Here is an 18920-nt window from a genome sequence, read left to right as displayed (position 1 = left end):
TGGTTCTCTCTTCTTTTTCATTTAAAGACACCCGACGTCTCTCTCTCTCTCACACACACACACACACACACACACACACACACTTTTTTCCCTCAAGTCAGGGTCTCACTATGTAGCCCTGGCCATCAAGCTGGCTTTGAACTCAGAGATCTACCTGCCTCTTCTTCCCAAGTGCTGGGATTAATATTGTGTGCCACCATCTCCTGGCTAAGGACCAACGCCCCTCTTTTTCTGTTTGTTTGTTTGTTTGTTTGTTTTTCAAGACAAGATCTTAATATGTATCCCTGGCCTAGAACTCACTATGTAGACCAGGCTGGCCTTGAACTCAAGGGATCTTCCTGTCTCTGCTTCCTAAGTACTAGTATTAAAGAAAGGCCCTATTGAAAACAACAACCTGATGGTTTTTTTGTTTTTTGTTTTTTGTTTTTTTTTTTGCTCTAGTTAAGAAAGTTGTTTTTCCATCTGTTATCTTGGAGTACTTCTGAAATCAGCCCAAGTGCCAGCTTCAGGAATTCTAGCTTTCTGGGTTGGTAACCACTTTATGAGCCTCCAGGGATGGGAGGAGAAAGGCAGGCAGGACAGTAAACGGGTTTTTAAAATTAAAATACCAGCTGTACCAAATCCATGTTGAGCACAGTGTCTTCCCCTCCTCAGCATGCCATCTTGTGGATTTAACACCAGTGGAACCTCGTAGTGTGTGTGTATTTGGCCCCCATAGTCTCATGTGTTTGAATTCTTGGCCCATGGGGAGTAGCACTATGAGGAGGTGTGGCCTTGTTAGGGGAGGTGTGTCACTGTGGAGGCGGAGCTTTGAGGTCTTACATACTCAACCTGCCCAATGTGAAACACATCCAGTCTCCACCTGGCTGCCTTTGGATCAAGATGTGGAACTCTGGGTTCCTCCAGCACCATATCTGCCTTAATGCTGACATGCTTCCCATCATGATGATAATGGACTAAACCTCTGAAACTGTGAGCCAGCCCAATTAAATGTTTTGTCCTTTATAAGAGTTGTCTTCATCATGGTGTCTCTTTACAGCAATGGAAACCCTAACTAAGACAGCGGGTGACCCTTGGATTTCAGTCTTGGCCTTGGGATCTGAAGTTTTCATCAGGAAGATAGTACTATATTCAGGAACATCAAGTCAGATTGGGATCAGATTGTGGCACTCACTTGGAGGTCAGAGGACAACTTTCAGGAGTTCTCTGCCGCATGGGATGGATTCAGATCCTCAGCGTTGCCAGCAAACACCCTTTCCTTGCAGCCAGCCTGGCCCAAGTGAGCTTTAGAATCCCTGTGTAATTTAGGACTGTGCCGGATTCTCCAAGAGCTGACATCTTGTTGTCAGGGAAGATCTCATTTCTTCAATTCCAACTAGAATCTGTTTAGAAGGTTGTGAGCTCCCTGCTTTCCTCACTACCCTTGTTTTCGAAACAGTGATTTGAGTGGTGATCCCTTCTAGGTAAGGTCAAGTCTCTCGACTCAGGGCGGGCTTCTTCCTAAGGTTACTCATGCATTCTCTATGGGGTTTGCCCCGAGATCTGTTTTGTCATCTCTGTTATTATTAGCTGATAATTTCCCTTCTGACACACACACACACACACACACACACACACACACACCCCTACACCCCTACCTATATCTATATATCTCAGATGAAATATTTTCTCTTGTTGCTTTCTAACTAGCTGGGTATTCCACTGCCCAGCTGCTGACATCATCTATGATGTCATGAGAACAGCTACCATCCACATGGCAGCCCACAGGCTCTACAATACCCAGGATCTCCTTAATAGTTCCAGAAGGTTCCCTAGCTAGACTGCTGGACTGGTGTCTCTTCTGACGGGTGGTGTAGACAATCACAGGCGGGCAGTGGTGGCGCACGCCTTTAATCCCAGCATTTGGGAGGCAGAGGCAGGCGGATTTCTGAGTTTGAGGCCAGCCTAGTCTACAGAGTGAGTTCTAGGACAGCCAGGGCTACACAGAGAAACCCTGTCTTGAAAAACAAAACAAACAAACAAACAAAAAAGTGAAATTTCCACTGTGTTTAGTGGGTTTTTTTTAGTTTTGTTTTGTTTGCCTTTTTCTGTCTCCTGGTGGCTTTTTGAAGACTGATGATGAGGCAGAGGCAGAGTGTGGCCTCAGTCCAGCCTGTCTGCTCTGAGTGGTCAGTGTCACCATCCCCCTCAGATCTTTCCATCACCAGGTGTCCATCTCGGGGACCAAGGCTCTGCTGCTGATCTCACCTCTGCTGTACCCCAGGTACACTACTTTGGTCTCCTTAGAGTTCAGCTCGGACTGCATGGTGGAGGTGGATAGTGCTGGCAGCCTCTTTCCAGTAGAAAACTTCCTTTAAAGTTTCACTTGCTGTTTGGCAAAGGTTTTGAAATGTGATTGTTTTTCACTTTGGGCCTTCTGTGAGTGGAAGACAGTTCAGTGCTGGATGCTGGAAAGAGGCCAGGAAAGAAGCAGGCGTGTGTGTTGGAAAAATCTGGCTTGAGGGTGGGAAGGGCAGGAGAGGTCTGTGGGACAGACTCTTCCACATCTTTTAGAAGCGGATACAGGGATGGCCGTTACTTACAAATACACCCCGTCTGTTTCTGTCTTGCTTAGGATTCGGATGTTAGGAATTGAACCCAGGCCTTGTGCATATTAGGAAGCACAGTATCTCAGCCCCAGTGCTGCCCCCACCTCCTTTTTTCTCTTAAGATGGTCTCAGTCTGATACTCAGATTGGCTTTGAAAGCACTGTTGTAGCATAGGCTGGCCCTTTTGATTCTTTTGCCTCTGCCTGAGGTTATAGACTTATGCCACTAGGCCAGGTTAGCTCTGTTTCTCTTCTTCCTCCTCCTCCTCTGCTTACTTTTGTGTGCATGGGTTGTTTTTAGGAAGTACAGGATAAGCCAGGCTGTGGTGGTGCACGTCTGTAATCCCAGCACTCTGGGAGGCAGAGGCAGGTGGATTTCTGAGTTCGAGGCCAGCCTGGTCTACAGAGTGAGTTCCAGGACAGCCAGGGCTACACCGAGAAACCCTATCTTGAAAAAAACAAATCCCAAAACCAGAAACAAACAAACAAAGGGAAGTACAGGGTATTAAGCTAGTGCAAGACAAGAGCTTTGTTCCCACCTCTGCCTTCTTTGTGCTGGGGTTAAAGGAATCTTCTTTTTTTAATTTTTTTTTTTTTAAACAGGGTTCAGTGTAGCTCAGGCTGGCCTCAAATTTTCCATGTAATTAAGAGTGGCCTTAAAACCCTGATCCCTGCCAGGCAGTGGTGGCACACACCTTTAATCCCAGCACTTGGGAGGCAGAGGCAGGCGGATTTCTGAGTTTGAGGCCAGCCTGGTTTATAGAGTGAGTTCCAGGACAGCCAGGGCTATATAGAGAAACCCTGTCTTGGGGAAAAAAAAAATCCTGATCCTTCTTTCCCTACCCCCGAGTGCTCCACTTAAAGTGTTATCCTCTTACACTCTCTCTTAGTCTAGGTTGGCCTGGAACCTCATTATAATACATAGCCAAGAATAACCCAGAACTTTCTCCTAGAGGTAGGAGGGTCAGGAGTTCATCCTCATCCTCAATTGCATGAGGAGTTTGAGGACATTTTGTTAGAACCAAAAAGAACCAAAAAGTAAAGTAAAAGCAAAACAGAAGTAAAGACAAGTGGTGCATGCAGACTGACGGTGTGGCACAGGGTGCTGTGTGTGTGGAGGGGCAGGTGTGCTTGGTGTGGGTCAGGCCTGGGGTCCTCACATCCTGAGCACAGAGAAGAACAAGAAGCCGATCTGGAGGCATGGCTCACTGCTCATCCAGAGGACCCACGTTCAGGACCCACACCGGAGCTCACAGCTGCCTGCAGTTCCAGTTCTAGGGCATCCAATACCCAGGGCCTCTCTGGGCAGCTTCATGCACTTGGTGCACATAAGAACTCATGTGGGTATGCACACAAGCAAATTAGAAATTAGTAGGTAAGTATTTAAAAAAAAACCCAAACAAACAAGGAAAGAAAACAGTGAATCAACTAAAAGCCCAATGTCCACGACAGACAAATGGATAAGTAAAAGATATCTGTTCAATGGAGCAACATCAGCCACAGAAGGAAAGATAGGTGTTGCAGTGACCCAGAACATTCCATGAAAGAAAGCTGTTACAAGACTACACACAAGTCACATGATTGCATTTGTAGGAATTGTCTGGAGTAAGGCAAATCCACTGTGACAAAAATAGATTGATGTTTGCTGGGAGCTGGGGGAGGGGAGCCGGGCCGGTCATTGACAGGGTTTATTTGGGAGCGATGAAACGGTCTGGAATCGGAGGTGATGGCAGCTCGGCTCCAATGCTAATAAAAACCCACTACAATGTGCCTTAAAAGGATGACTGTGGAGTGAGGGATGGAGCGTAGTGGGTTCGAAGACAGCCCTGGGTTCTGTGTCCAGCTTCTCACAAAGCAGCTTTGATGGTGTGGGTCTGTCTTCCTACAGAGGCAGAGGGTCTGAAGTTCAAGGTTACATAATAAGTTTGAAATCAATCTTGGCTAAAGAGAATTTGTCTTTTCTTTTTTCTTTCAATACAGGGTCTCTATTTAGCTCAGGCTGTCCTGGAATTCACTATATAGATTAGGCTAGCCTTTAACTCACAGAAATCCACCTGCATCTGTCTCCTGAGTGCTGGGATTAAAGGTGCGCGCATTACTATGCTCATTTTAGAGAACTTATTTTTTTTAAAAAGCAGATAATAAGCTGGATATGGTGATGCACGCCCTTAGTCCCAGCACTTGGAGGCAGAGACAAGTAGATTTCTGTGAGTTTGAGGCCAGCATGGTCTACCGAGCACATTCAGGAAAGCACAGAAACCCTGTCTCAAAATTTATGACATATGAATTATAATTCAGGAATAATAAATAAAAGAGGCTCACTCTTGTTTCAAATGCATCCTCTGTGTCCTGCAGTGAGTCAGGATTCTGAGATAGTGCAAGCTCTGGGGTGTAGCTTAGTGTTAGAACACTTAACTGGTAAGCCTGAGGTTCTGGGTTTGGTGTTCTGCAGAAAAGATACAAGGAAAAGAAGGATTCTTGGGCCGAACTCCATCTCCTGCCTGCTCTGCTACCACGGGACACTGAACTGCCTTTTGTTTCAGCTGGGAGTGTTAAAGGTTTCTGTTCCAGAGCTTGAACCCAGGGCCTTCCTGTGCTCGGCCGAGCCACATCCCCGGCCTTACTGAGTGTGTGTGAGGCGCCAGCAGGCTGGTCTGTGTGCTAGGACCTCAGTGAAGAAAGTGCTTCATTCAGTTCAGTCTGTTGGGAAACCGTGAATTCTCCTCTTGGGTTTAAGGAGCGTCTGCTGCCTGTATGATTGGGTGGGAGGGGACTTTGGACAGCTTCTGCTCCCCGCTCCCCACCCAGGCTTTTTATTTCTTTTTCATTTTTTCAGTCTTTTACTTAATTTTTGGAGACAGGGTTTCTGTGTAGCCCTGTGTAGCTGTCCTGGAACTTTCTCTGTAGACCAGGCTGACCTCAAACCCAGAAGTCCACTTGCCTCTGCCTCCTGAGTTTAAGTAAAGGTTGGTGAGTTAAGACCAGCATGGGCTAGAGGAGACCATGTCTTGAAAAACAAACTATGGGGCTGGAGAGAGAGTTCAGGAGTTAGGATCACTAGCATGGAGTTAGAACTAGCTGTTGTTCCTGGCACACTTGAACCCCAGTCTGGGGCAGCACGGAGGCAGGAGCATTACTGGGAGCTGCTACCTTCCAGTTTAGTCAATAATGCTTGAGCCCCAGCTTCAAGAAGAGGCCTCCCCTCAAAGGAGTGCGGAGAGCGATAGAGGTGACAGGGTGCCCTCTCTGGCCTCCGGGGCACACAAGTGCACGTTCATGTGTACTCACACATGTCTGGCAAGCCTCGCGTGGACGGTACGTTCAGAGGTAAAATGCCATTTTATTTATTTAGAAATTGTGTGAATCTGCTCAAATTGGAAAAGGACAGGAGTTTTGGTGTCTTCCCCACCTTTCACTGGCCCGTTACTGTCTACAGAGGTGAAGTCTGTATATCTAGCCCTTGGTCGCCCTCTCCCCCTGCCTGTCTCTGGCATATAAGCTAAGCCCATTTCCCTGACTCTTTTCTTTCTTCTCTTCTCCCGCTTCCTGTTTCCTCCCTCCTACTCTGTCTTTCTGATACACATGTAAACATGTCCTCATTACTACTCTCTGTTTGTGTTTCTGAGTCAGAAGTGGTGCACGTTCTGCATTCAGGTTTTACAAGCTTCCTTTAGTCTTACGGTACAGCCCATTGCTAGCCCCAGACCTCAGCATCTATCTAGACCTGCTGTCTGGTGCTTACCGCTGTGAACTGACACACCCAGCACGCTGATGTCTGTCTTTACCTTCTAGTTGTGGTTAGTTTTCTTTACGTGCACATTGGAGGGTTTTACTGGTCACATAACTTACCATGCAATGGTCAGGTGGTATCTGGCTAATTGGATCTGGAATGGCAGATAAAACTGACATAATAACAGATCAGTGTTCATAAATGGTGGGCTGTAATTATGAAGGAGTGGAGAGAGATGGCGTTGGTGGAGTTTTGGGGCCAGTTTCTCCTATGTTCTCAGCTGGGTTGTTCTTTTCCTGAGCTTTCTTTTTCTGTTCTTTCTTTCCCTTTGTTTCTCCTCTTTCTCCTCCTCCTCTCCCTTCCCTCCTCTGCCTCCTCCTCCTCTCCCTTCCCTCCTCTGCCTCCTCCTCCTCTTTTATTGGCTGTTTTATTTATTTACATTTCTTTCTGAGCTTTCTTTAGCACTTATCCTTGATTTTGTTTTGGGTTGTTAGTTGTAGATCAAGATACTAGATTTTCTCCTCCTTAATAAATCCATGTAGAGGCTCCAAAGTCTCTCTGTCTAGACCTTTGGACCAAAGGTCAAAGGTCAGGAGAACTTGCTGCTTTTAAACCTACCCTTACTTCAGGGGCCTTGGGGAAGGGAGTGTCCAAACAGACCTCAAGATTCTAAAGTCTGAATAGTGGGTTCCAGCTCTCAGAGCCTAAGCCTTCAGGATACACTGGCCCCAGGGCAGTCCATGTAAGTCATTTCCCCTTAAAACTGTCTCTCTTAGGACCAATGCTCAGCTGTACAAATAGCTCAGAGATTGAGCTAACTATCCTGAGAACTCTGGTCTGCAGGGATGGCTCAGTGGTTAAGCCACTGCTGGTTGCTCCTCAGGACGACCCAGGTTCTGTTTCCAACACCCACATGGTGATTTATACCCATTCCTAACTCCAGTTCCAGGGGTTCGGCGGAAGCCTTTTTCTGGCCTCCGTGGGCACCAGACATGCAAGTGGTCCACATATGTGCACACAGGCAAAACACTCACACACAGCATAAAAATGTAAAGCTATCTAAAGTATTAAAAGATAAATGTTGCACACACAGTTAAAGTTTCTCAGTCTCTGTTTTATTCCTTGTTGTGGCAGAGGGACCGTGTGGTTTAGTGTCAGTGACTCCGTCTTCCCACGGCGCTGTTTGCTTGCCCTGTTCCCCTGTGATGCAGTCACATAAGCTCACACACCCACCGTATCTAGCTAGGCTGCACATCCTCTTCCTGCTCCTCTCCCTCCCTCCTCCCTCTCCCCTCACCCAGTTCAGGGATGGTGATGTGATTTGGAGCTTCATCTTTCAAGGGTGGTGTGGTTTTAGAAACACACAACTTGAAAAGGCAGGAAGGCCCCCAGATGGTTGTGGGTTCGAGAAGCTAGCACTTCAGGGATGAAAGCCCTTGTCTGTCATGTCCAGGGTTGCCTGCTCAGTCACGTGGAGGGGCTGAGAATCACTGTTGGAGGTGGTAACAAGGTCTCTAGGGATTGTGAGCTGTAGAATACTGTACTGTTTTTTCTCTAAGGAACATTCTGGAGGTTTCCACCAGAGGTAGAGTATCTAGGGTCAGAGGTGTAGCTTACCTGTCATGAGTACAGCTCTGGGTTGACGGTTTGTTTTGCTTTGTTTTTGTAACCTAGACTAGCCCCAGACTTGTCACTTCTGGAGTGCTGTTGGAATTATAGTTGTGAGCGACCACATGGAGCCCTTACTGTTTTTTTGAGACTGAGTCTTACTGTGTGGTCCAAACTGACCTTGAACTCACAGTGACCCTCCTGTCTTCAAGCTCTGGGATTATATATGCATACCGCTGCACTCAGCCTGTGCTGCTTCAATGACAGCAGTTTCACAGATAGCCCGAAGTCTCTGAGCCTCTGCTTCGGTGGTCGTTAAAACTCTTGATAACGACACTCACCTGTTGCTCACGTCTCACTGTGGTCACACTTGTATGGAAGGTGCAAAAGCAAAGATGCTGTTGGTGCTGCAGCCACAAGTGCTGCTGTCACCCAGTCCATCACAGACAGTCCAGGGAGAAAGGAACATTTCAGCGCAGAAGCCTTGAAGGAGCCGCCTGTGGTGGTACACAACCTTAATCCCACTACTTGGGAGGCCAAGGAAGAAGTATCTCTGAGTTAGAGGCCAGCCTGGTCTACAAGAGTGAGTCAGGAAAGCCAGAGCTACATAGTGAGCCGATGTCTCAAAAAATAAATAAACAACACAACTGAAAATTCACTGTATTTTTATATTTTAAAACTTTGCATTTATGTGTTTGTCTGTGCATGTTTGTGAGGTGCCTGCAGAGGCCACCTGGGTGTTGGATTCCCTGGAGTTAGAGTTATAGGCAGTTGTGAGTTGCTTGATGTGTAAATTCAGGTCCTCTAAAGAAGTAGTATATGAACAGCTGAGCCATCTCCAGCTCCTACTTATAATTATCGTCCCTATATACTTACTGTGTATGTGGGGGTGGGGTGGGGTGGGGTGGGGTGGGGAGGGTTAGGGAGATACAGGTGCCAAGGCTTTTGTGGGCCTCAGAGAGATGCAGGTGCCATGGCTTTTGTGGGCCTCAGAGGTCAGAGGGCATCTTTGTGGAGCTGGCTCTCCTTTCACTGTGTGGTTCAGGTCTATGGATTGAACTCAGGATCTCCAGGCTTGTGTGACATGTATCAGAGTACACTGTGGCTGTCTTCAGACACTCCAGAAGAGGGCATCAGATCCCCGATGGTTGTGAGCCACCATGTGGTGGCTGGGATTTGAACTCAGGACCTCTGAAAGAGCAGTCAGTGCTGTTAACCTCTGAGCCATCTCTCCAGCCTGAGCATTGTCTTTTTATATTCTCTCTGTTGAAGTGTGCATATACGGAATGCTGAAGATAAGTGCTTGAGCAGTTCTTGAATCTAGAACAGAATTGGTGCTTTTTTTTTCTCTGTGAAATACGATTTTTCCTTCAGAAAACAGCTGAGAAACAAATCAAAGTTACTAGATTTAAGAAATTGGCAGACATTTTCTTCAAACTGAATGAAGCAAACCTGACACTCTAAGGAAAACAACTGGCAGTATTTGTTGCCAGTAACAAAATAGTTCTTACAAGAAAATTAGGATTTTGGGCCACTCTACCAAGACAGGCTTGACAGCTTTCCTCTGTTTGGAGGCCTGTCTGGTGAGATCTCCGATCACACTGACAAATGCAATTTTTTTATGTTGTATGATGAAATGTGTTAAGGTTTAGAGTATCCACACAGCTCAAGGAACCAATATTTTCTAAATGAAACTTGATGATGTTTCAAGGGTCACATTTGAGTATAAGAATTCTGTTTTAGGTGAATTGCTTTTAACCCCATGAGTGACAGACACCTGTTAGGTACTATCAGACATCTTTGCATGGCTTTATTAGCCATTTGGGATCACTGGAGAAATGTTCAATCAGATATGTAGGTTCAATGACACATAAAAAAGCTGATTTAGTTGTCTCATTATTTAGTTATTTACTTGTTTATTTATTTATTTATTTATTTATTTATATTTTTGGAGACATGTCTATATGTAGTCCTGGCTGTTCTGGAACATACTATGTAGACTGTGCTGGCCTTGAACTCAATGTACAGCTGAGAATGACTATGCCTATCTATTCTATGGCCTCCACCTTTTAAGCACTTGGATTTTTTTTTTTTTTTTTTTTTTTTTTTTTTTTTTTTGGTTTTTTGGAGACAGGGTCTCTCTGTATAGCCCTGGCTGTCCTGGAACTCACTCTGCAGACCATTCTGGCTTTGAACTCAGAAATCCGCTTGCCTCTGCCTCCCAGAGTGCTGGGATTACAGGCGTGCGCCACCACCACCCGGCTAGCACTTGGATTTTTAAATTTGTGTTGTCATACAGATTGCAGGCATGAATCATCATACCGGTTCTGGGATTGAGGTCTCCTTTTTAATTTTTAAGATTTATTTATTTAATTTTATGTGCATGAATATTTTGCCTGCATCCATGTCTGCATTCCACATGCGTGCCTGATGCCCTTGGAGCTGAGAAGAAGGCATCGGGCTTTTTAGAACTCGAGTTACAAATGGCTGTGAAGTACTGTGTGGGTGCTGGGAATTGAACCCAGGTCCTCTGCAAGGGTCACAGCGTTCTTAAGCACTGAGCCATTTCTCCATCTCTCTGGGTGGAGTTCTTTAGTTTCCCCCTCAGCCCCTGACTAACTGTCCCTGCTTCCTCTGCAGTTCCATTGTGATGATATGGCATCTGCCAGCTCCAGCCGGGCAGGAGTGGCCCTGCCTTTTGAGAAGTCTCAGCTCACCCTGAAAGGTGAGTGTCACTGCGTGAGGTGTTTGAGGCACATCTGTCTGGAGAGTAAGGGGGTCGGAAACAGTCTAGGAGTGTAGCATTTGTCTCAGAAGATTATCACACTAGAGTTCTCGGAAAAGAAGGCAAATGATGGAGATGTGGGGAAAATAGAACTTTGGGCTAAAATGCCCTGAGATGGTTGATCCCTTTGTGTCCAGTGCCCCCTCTGTTCATTAATGCTCTGGGTGGTCCCATCCAGCCTCAAGAGCTTTAAATGCCGATGGTAAAAGGTCACGCTCAGGTTGGTGTCTGTAGCCTGGATCTTCCCCAGACCTCCCAGTATTCGGTAGCTTGAGTGTCATCCCAAGAGTGAACACAGGAAGTCCATGTCTGGAATGTGTTCCTGACTGCTCATCACTTGTGTTGGCCTGGCAGTGAGGCCAGCACCTAGTGTTCACACGCCTCCCCAGTCCTGTTGCCCACCCCCAGCCAATAGGACTTTGTTCTGGAGTAAGGTCTTCAGACCTCCCTTTCTGATTCTGCCCTGTGTCTTCCTTAGTCCTGTTAAAATCTAAGCCACATGTCTGCTTCTCAGAGGACAACCGATGAGCACCGTCTTCCATGCATGTTTCTTACCCTCTGCATTCATTTCCCCTGAGCCATTCTGGCCTCCCATTATAAGCTGAACACACCGGCAGGCCTCTGCCTTTGGGCCTTTGCCTTCCCTTGCCGTCTCTGAGGAAAATGCTTTCAGCTTGTTTTGTCCTTTACACAGAAATCTCCTTCAGTGCGGCCTTCCCACTCCCTGCTGAGTCTCTCCTATCTGTGTCTCCCCCAAGTTATTATTTTCTTTAAGGTTGTCATTGCTTAACACCTGCGTACTGTACTTGGGGATTGTAAGGCCTCAGATTTTTGCCAGTTTGGCTTGGGGAATGTAGCTTAGTTGTTAGAGTTTGCCTAGCACGCATGAAGTAGGACTGGGTTCAGTGTTATAGAATAAACTGGGTGTTGTGGTGTGTGCCCACAATCCCAGAACTCCAGAGATGGAGGCAGATTAGAAGTTCTGAGTCATCCTTAGCTACACAGACAGTTGGAGGCTAGCTCGAGATACATGAGACCCTGTCTCAAACCAAACCATACCAACCAACAAACCAAGCCAACCCAACCTAAAACAACCCAAACCAGGGAAAAAGCTAGAGTACAAAAACCTGAACTAAAACCAAATCTGAACCAAAGGAAAAGCCTGTCCTGAGATCTGAGAGCACGGGCGTGGGGAGAGCTGGGTCCTGCCTCAGACCTGCCTTCACTAACCCTGATCGCAGAGAAGTCAATTCCCTCAACTCCTGAACTTAGATGGCCCAGCTCTGAATAAGGAAATTGAATTTCACTTTCTCCCCGGGATTTATTTTATTTTATAGGTATGAGTGTTTGTCTGCATATATGTAGGTTCACTATGTGCATGAAGCTTCCATGTTCTCTGGAACCGGAACTGCAGATGGTCGTGAGCTGCCTTGTGGGTCTGGGAGCTGGACTCAAGGCCTTTGCAAGAGTGATAAGTGGTGGCAACCACTGAGTTATCTGCAGGGCCCCACTGTGTAGTTCTGCTGAGCTAGCCTGAAACTCACTGTGTAGACCAGACTGGCTTTGAACTCACAGAAATCCACATGACTCTGCCTCCTGCATTCTAGAACTAAAGGTGTATGCCACCAGGCCTGGCAGGAACTTGATTTTAAGGAGATAGTCTAGGACTGATTGAAACATGTTCCTGTTTTTAAAGTTATGGTATGCAGTGCTCCAATCTCACCACTAGATGGCGTCAGCTAGCCTTGCTGTACGTGCAAAGCGGTACATTTTCCACTTAGGTCTTATGTCTGTGACAAACCTTTATTCTCAGTCCCATCCCTGTTGCTTGACTCTTAGCTCTAAATGTTTTTTGTTTTGTTTCCTGATTTCCTCCCTACCGTAGCTTTTGGGTTTTGGAGTAGTTACTGCCTCAAAGAACCCCAGGGGGCAATTCTCCTTTGTCAAGTTGTAGACCTTTGTAGGACTTGTCACTTTCCTAAAGGATCTGGGAAGGAGCTTAACTTCCTCAATAGAAGGGACTTCAGGGGAGGCTAGTCTTGTTTTTGGGGCGAGGAACACCAGTTATGTCCTCTGATTTGGGCACAGGATGGACAATATCTAGATGTGTTCCCTCTGGTGGACCGGCAATTCCCACTGTGAGTCATGGATGCTATGGGAGTGCTGTCCCATGGTGTCCCATGGAAGATGATGTTTGTTGGTTTATGCTCCATGGGTTTTTACCAGGTTGTTGGTGATAAATGACTATGACAAGTGCTGCTGTGTGCTAGGAATGGTGATGTATGTCAGTAATCTCAGTACGGGGAGAGAGAAGCCATAGTTTTTGGTTGAGTAGTAGGTTCAAGTCAGCCTGTGCTATACAGCAAGATGCTGCTGTTTCAACCAGGAAAGAAACCAGACTAAACCAAAAGGAGAGCAGAAGGAGAAAGGCACACACACACACACACACACACACACACACACACACACACACGAAGCCAGTAAACAGAACAAGTAGTGCCTGCCGGTGGCTGACCACCGTGAAGTATGTTCAGCCTTCCTGCTACAGGAAGAAAAGCAGCAGAGGAGATAAGCGGAGGCCAGGCATGGTGCAGAGCTGGATGCAGCCAGGTTGCTGGGGCACAGGCTGGTTCATAGCTCCCTCTCTGTGTAACTGGAGAAGTGAACCTTCCTCCCCCATACACTGTGTAGCCCTGGCTGTCCTGGATTGGGTAGTCCTGCCTGGCCAGGGTGGACTTTTGAACTTAAGAAAATCCTTTTATCGCTGGGTGGTGGTGGCGCATGCCTGTAATCCTAGCACTCTGGGAGGCAGAGGCAGGTGGACTTCTGAGTTCGAGGCCAGCCTGGTCTACAGAGTGAGTTCTAGGACAGCCAGGACTTTACAGAGAAACCCTGTCTCAAAAAAATCAAATCCAAAAACCAAAACCAAAACCAAAAACAAAAACAAAAAGAAAATCCTGGATTTCAGGCGTGAGTGACTTTGCCTGGCTTTTTTGTTTTGACTTTTGAGACTAGCTCTGTCTGACCTTGAGAGCCTCATGTGGACCAAGCTGGCCTTGAACTTGCAGCACTCCTGTTCTTCCTCAGCTGCTGGGATTGCAGGTATAGTGCCCATCCCAGCCTTGGCGACCTCTCTCAAGCCTGTTTCCTCCTGGGTACAGTCAGGAGGACAGTATAGTCTCGCTTCATGAGTTGTGCGGCTCTCTATGATGTGCGCCTAGCAGTGTCTGTAGAAACTGGTGGTTGGGTCCTAATGACTGAATATCTTTAGGCTATTTTTAAAAAGTGGTTTGAAGTAAGGGAAGCACACTCCACTTTGCAGTGTAGCCAGATAGAGATTCTCAGAGGCAGTGCACCCCGGCGCTCTCAAACCCTAAGGGAGGCTCAGCTGCTCTGAGGAGCCACGTTTGTGTGAACTGTCCTAGAGCAAAGAACAGAGCAAAGCAGTCATCTCAACAATGTAGAAAGTTAACACAGCCATGCAGTGGGCTTTGTGACAGTCTTTTAAAAGTTGATTTGGGGGACTGGGGTGCAGGCCAAGCACTCTGCTGCCTCGTGTGCTTTTGGGTCAGGAGTGGTCCTTCTCCCTTTATAGTTCAGACTGGTTTGAACATTCATGCTTGTTGTTTCTTCTTTGTTTTGTTTATATCCCCTTTTATTTCTTGTTCTAAAACATTTATTGTGTATGTGAGTTTGTGTGCACATGATGTTTCGGTCAGTGGTCAGCCTCGGGTGTCATTACTCAGGAACTGGCCTTTTATGTGGGAGCTGGGAATGAAAATGAGCTCATCAGGCATCACAGCAAGCGTTGTCCTGACAGAACTGTCACCATGTCAGTGTTCAAAAGTTTTAAGTTTTTTTTTAAAGAAGATAAAACAAACCAAACCAAACAACAACAAAAAGATCTTTTAAAAGGACATAACCAAAAGGAGACGGACCATCCGCCCCAGGGGCGTATGGGAGTTCTTGAACTAGTCTCCCTTTTTTTCTGTCTCATCAGTGGTGTCAGCGAAGCCCAAGGTGCACAACCGCCAGCCCAGAATCAACTCCTATGTGGAGGTGGCCGTGGACGGACTCCCCAGCGAGACCAAGAAGACCGGGAAGCGCATCGGGAGCTCCGAGCTTCTCTGGAATGAAATCATCGTTCTGTAAGGGTGTCACTTTAAAATGCAGGAGGCAGAGGGAAAAAGGGGGCCGGGTGGCAGACCCCCCGCCCTTGGCCCCACGGTGCTCCTCTTTAGGGGTTTGTATGCCATTGAGCTCACAGAGTGCTCATTATTAGCTAGGGGTTACAGGTCAGCGTGTGAGGTGTGGATGTGACTGTCTTCCTGTTTTGTCCCCTGAAAGATGTTAGCGGTGTAGCTTTTAGCAGTCTGTTCATGTTAAAGGGGTGACTGGCTCATCTGCGGGGCTGTGATGAATCACTTATTTGTTTTCCAGGAATGTCACAGCCCAGAGTCATTTAGATCTGAAGGTCTGGAGCTGTCATACCTTGAGGAATGAACTACTGGGCACTGCCTCTGTCAACCTCTCCAGTGTCCTGAAGAACAATGGCGGCAAAAGTATGTATGATTCACTGTAGTCATGGAGACGTGCAGCTGGTCCTGGCCTTGCCACAGTGGCTCTGCCCCTTAGAGACCATCTGTGGAGTCTGAGGAAGGCAGATTTCAGCATGCTTGGTCCGGGAGCTGGAGGATGCAGGGCCGTGTCCCCAATTCTTCCCCAGGGATGGAGTTTGTTCCATGCACTTTCTCACTCAGGAGACATACTATGTGTTGAATACTTACAGCTGAAATCAGTGCTTTTCTTGTCTGAGCTCTGGAACTGAACAAAGGAGCTGTGTGCATGTGTGTGTGTGAGTTCTGGGTTTGGGATAGGAATACAGAAGGAGCCCTGTGTCTCCTAGGGATGTGACAGCAGCTCCATCTGAATTATCTCAGGCACCTCTGCTGGCCGGACATATAAATCCTCAGGTCTGTTCCTTGCTGTTTGTGGCCAGTAGCATAACCCTCGCCTGTGGTCTGTAGACCCTTCCTCATAAAGCCTCTATTCAGAGCAGTTCCATATGTGCTAGCCAACTGCTGTGGAGAGAAAGGCTCCCTTTTCTCCTACTGTGGAGAAAATATTTTTGAAAGTGGACTTAGCCTGAGTGAGGTACGGCTTGAGGCTCCTCCGTCAGAGCTGTCCTTGCTGGGCTGCTTGGGAGGGTGTAGCTCCCTGGGCTCTGGTCCTTTCCGCTGCACGTCCAGCAATGTGGTGGAGGGTTGTTTAGGACCAGGGACATGCCTCTGTGTTAGTTGTTTTGTCATTTGAGTTGACCTTTTTTATGTATGTGTTATCTGTGTGTATGTGAGTGTGTGTGAATGTATATGTGTGTGAATGTGTATGCATACATGTGGTCGCCACACCAGAAGACAAAATCGGATCCCATGAAAGATGGTTGTGAGCCACGATGTGGTTGCTGGGACTTGCACTCAGGACCTCTGGAAGAGTAGCTCTTACCCTCTGAGCCAGCCCTCCAACCCTCCACCACTTTTTTTTTTTAAAGGGGGTTTCGTGTAGGCTAGGCTAGCCTCCTACTCTGCAGCAGAGGATGGAGGACCTTGAATTCCCTCTCCTCCTCCCTCCACCTCCCAAGTATTAGAATTAAGAGGTGTACAGTACCATGCCTGGCTTCTGGTTTGGTCTTTATTTTTCCAGTCTTTAGTCTGCTTTTTGTCATTTAAAGGTTGTGAAAATATACTTGTGGACATTCTCACATTGAGATGTAGCGCTCGGCTCTGGGCATGGTGGGGCACGTCTTTAACCTTGGCACTGGGGAGGCAGAGGATCTGAATTCAGTTCCTAGCGCTTATGTTGGAGGGTCCAGTACTGTCCTCTGGGTTCTGTACCTGCACCCACACGTACATACAAATAAACACATACACATAATTAAAGCTTTTAAAAGTTCACAAATCTTTAGGAAATGTGCAGTGGCAATATACCCTTCCCTGTCCCCTCTCATCTGTGCAGGCAGTGGACTTTGGCTTGATTCTAGTTTATTTTCTATGGTGCTGACAGAAGCATGGAGCATGGGCTACGAAGTAGATGCTCTACCGTGGAGCTGTGCTCTCTGGGCAGCAGCATACTCTGTTTTCTAGAGTGCTTTAAAAGTGTATTTTATTTATTATTATTTTTTGTGTGTATCTATATCTATCTATCTATCTATCTATCTATCTATCTATCTATCTATCTACTTAGTAAACAACTCCACATTCTCCCTAGCAACCAGGGTTCTCTTTTTATTTTATACTGTAAAATAAAAAGATTATTTTTTATATCTGTAGGTACCTTATATAAGTGGAGACATAGTACTTATCCTCATTTATATTTATTCTATTTTATTTTTATTTTTTAATTACATGTGTATCTGTGTATGAGTGTGTATATATGAGTGTAGGTGTCTGCAGAAGCCAGAACAGGGCTTGAGTTACAGGCAGTTGTGAGTCACGTGTGGCTGCTGGGAACTGAACTCAGGTCCTCTGCAAGAACACTGTGTTGACTTAACTGCTGAGTCATCTCTCCAGCCCCCCCCTCCCCGTGTCTGTCCTCTTTAATGTTTTAGGGGCTGGAGAGCCGACTCAGCAGTTAAGAGTACTTGTTGTTTTTTCAGAGATCCTAGATTGGGTTCGCAGTGCTCACATGGCGGGGCAGCTCCCAGTTGTCACTGCAGTTCTAGGGGATCCAATGTCCTCTTCTGGCCAGGCATGCATGAGGTGCGCATGCAAACGTGCAGCCAAAACACTCAAAAATACAGTCTTTTGAAAGACTGTTTTAGTTTTCATAAGACAGAAGCTCACTGTCTTATTAGCTGCCCAGGCTGGCCTGGGATTCCTGAGAGTCTTCCTGCCCCAGTTCCTTTTTTTTGTTGTTTTTTTTTTTTGGATTTAGTTTTTTTCTAGACAGGGTTTCTCTGTATAGCTCTGGCTGTCCTGGAACTCATTCTGTAGAGCAGGCTGGTCTTGAACTCAGAAATCTGCCTGTGTCTGCCTCCCAGAGTGCTGGGATTACAGGCTTGCGCTCCTACTGCCAGGCCCTGCCCCAGTTCCTGAGTCCTGTGCAGCTAGCCTGCCTTCAGTCTTTTGGTTATATATGCAGCTGTGGCATTGCGTCCTGCCGGTGGGGTAATTGTGTGCGGTATAACGATTGTGGTTTATATCTCCTTGCATGTGAGGGGATGCTCCATCTACCTTCATCTTCCTTTTTGAGGGGCTTTTCCACTGTTCCCCATTTTTACTGACCTCATGAAAGGTATCACGATATCTGTAATTGCTTTCCTAAAATCTAAATTTTGATAGCTCTGTCGTGCAGCTGTGTGAAAGAAAGTTCGGTTAAGCGTTTGAGTATTTTTCAGTGTTTGGCGCACAGAAAGCTGCAGTAACTCTCGAGTTCATGAATCTTGGTGCTTGTTGCTTTAAGTTTACTCAGGATAACAACCTACTGAACATGAGGTGGCTAAATTTAAATGTATTTCAAGATTCTGGACATATGTTGCCAAAAAGTTGTATCAATTTATCCTGGCATCAGCAAAGGCAGGGTTGCTGATTTTTACTGTACAGTGGAATGGGGCAGAAGCCTGCCTGCCTGCCTGCCTGCATATTGAGAGAGGGTTTCTGGGTAGCCCTGGCTGTCCCGGAACTGCTGTGTTTTATTGCTTGTTCCTTTTGTATGTTGGCCCGCAGCAGATTTTATTTACTTTCTTTCTTCCTTGCTTCCTTGCTTTTTGTTGAGAAGAACCCTGGCTCTCTGGGAACTGCCATGTTTTGGTTTTTGTGGGTGCTTATTTTTTTTCAGTTCTAAGTCAGAAAAGTATGCCTTTTTGTTTTATTGCCTCTTCTCTTGGATACTCCCCAGAGCCTAGGAAGCAAGCCTTCTCTACCCAGTGGACTTTTCTTGGAAGCTTCCTTTCCTTTCCTTTCCCTTCCGCCATGTAGCTGTTGGCAGCCTCTGTTGTTGAGCATGACAATGCTCTCAGACCTGCATGTACTTGACGAAAGCGCACAAGGTCCGTGCGTCTTTTCTAGCTCTTTCCTTTAGCAGCTACCGAGATTCAAGGCTTGCTAGCCCTGAAGTTTTTCTCTTAAACTCTTAACAGAAATGTCCTAGAGCAGCAGTTCTCAGCATTCCTACTGGGACTTTTAATGTAGTTTCTCCTGTTGACGTGGCCCCAA

The 18920-nt window shown here is 46.6% G+C and overlaps 1 protein-coding gene across 1 annotated transcript in view; it reads left to right on the top strand.

Annotated features, from left to right (window-relative positions):
* Wwp2 (WW domain containing E3 ubiquitin protein ligase 2) overlaps positions 1–18920 on the top strand; it is a 118379-nt gene that overhangs the window by 5918 nt on the left and 93541 nt on the right. The window contains exons 2-4 of the mRNA XM_052166192.1: positions 10566–10650; positions 14711–14858; positions 15151–15272. Coding sequence (XP_052022152.1) covers positions 10581–10650; positions 14711–14858; positions 15151–15272 — 340 coding nt within the window. The 5' untranslated portion in view covers positions 10566–10580. The remainder of the gene's footprint in view (positions 1–10565; positions 10651–14710; positions 14859–15150; positions 15273–18920) is intronic.

Source organism: Apodemus sylvaticus, chromosome 21 (genome assembly GCF_947179515.1).
Source record: "Apodemus sylvaticus chromosome 21, mApoSyl1.1, whole genome shotgun sequence".
Taxonomy (NCBI): Eukaryota; Metazoa; Chordata; class Mammalia; order Rodentia; family Muridae; genus Apodemus; species Apodemus sylvaticus.
Note: the sequence above shows the minus strand (reverse complement) of the source record. Positions and strands in the feature narration are given on the sequence as shown.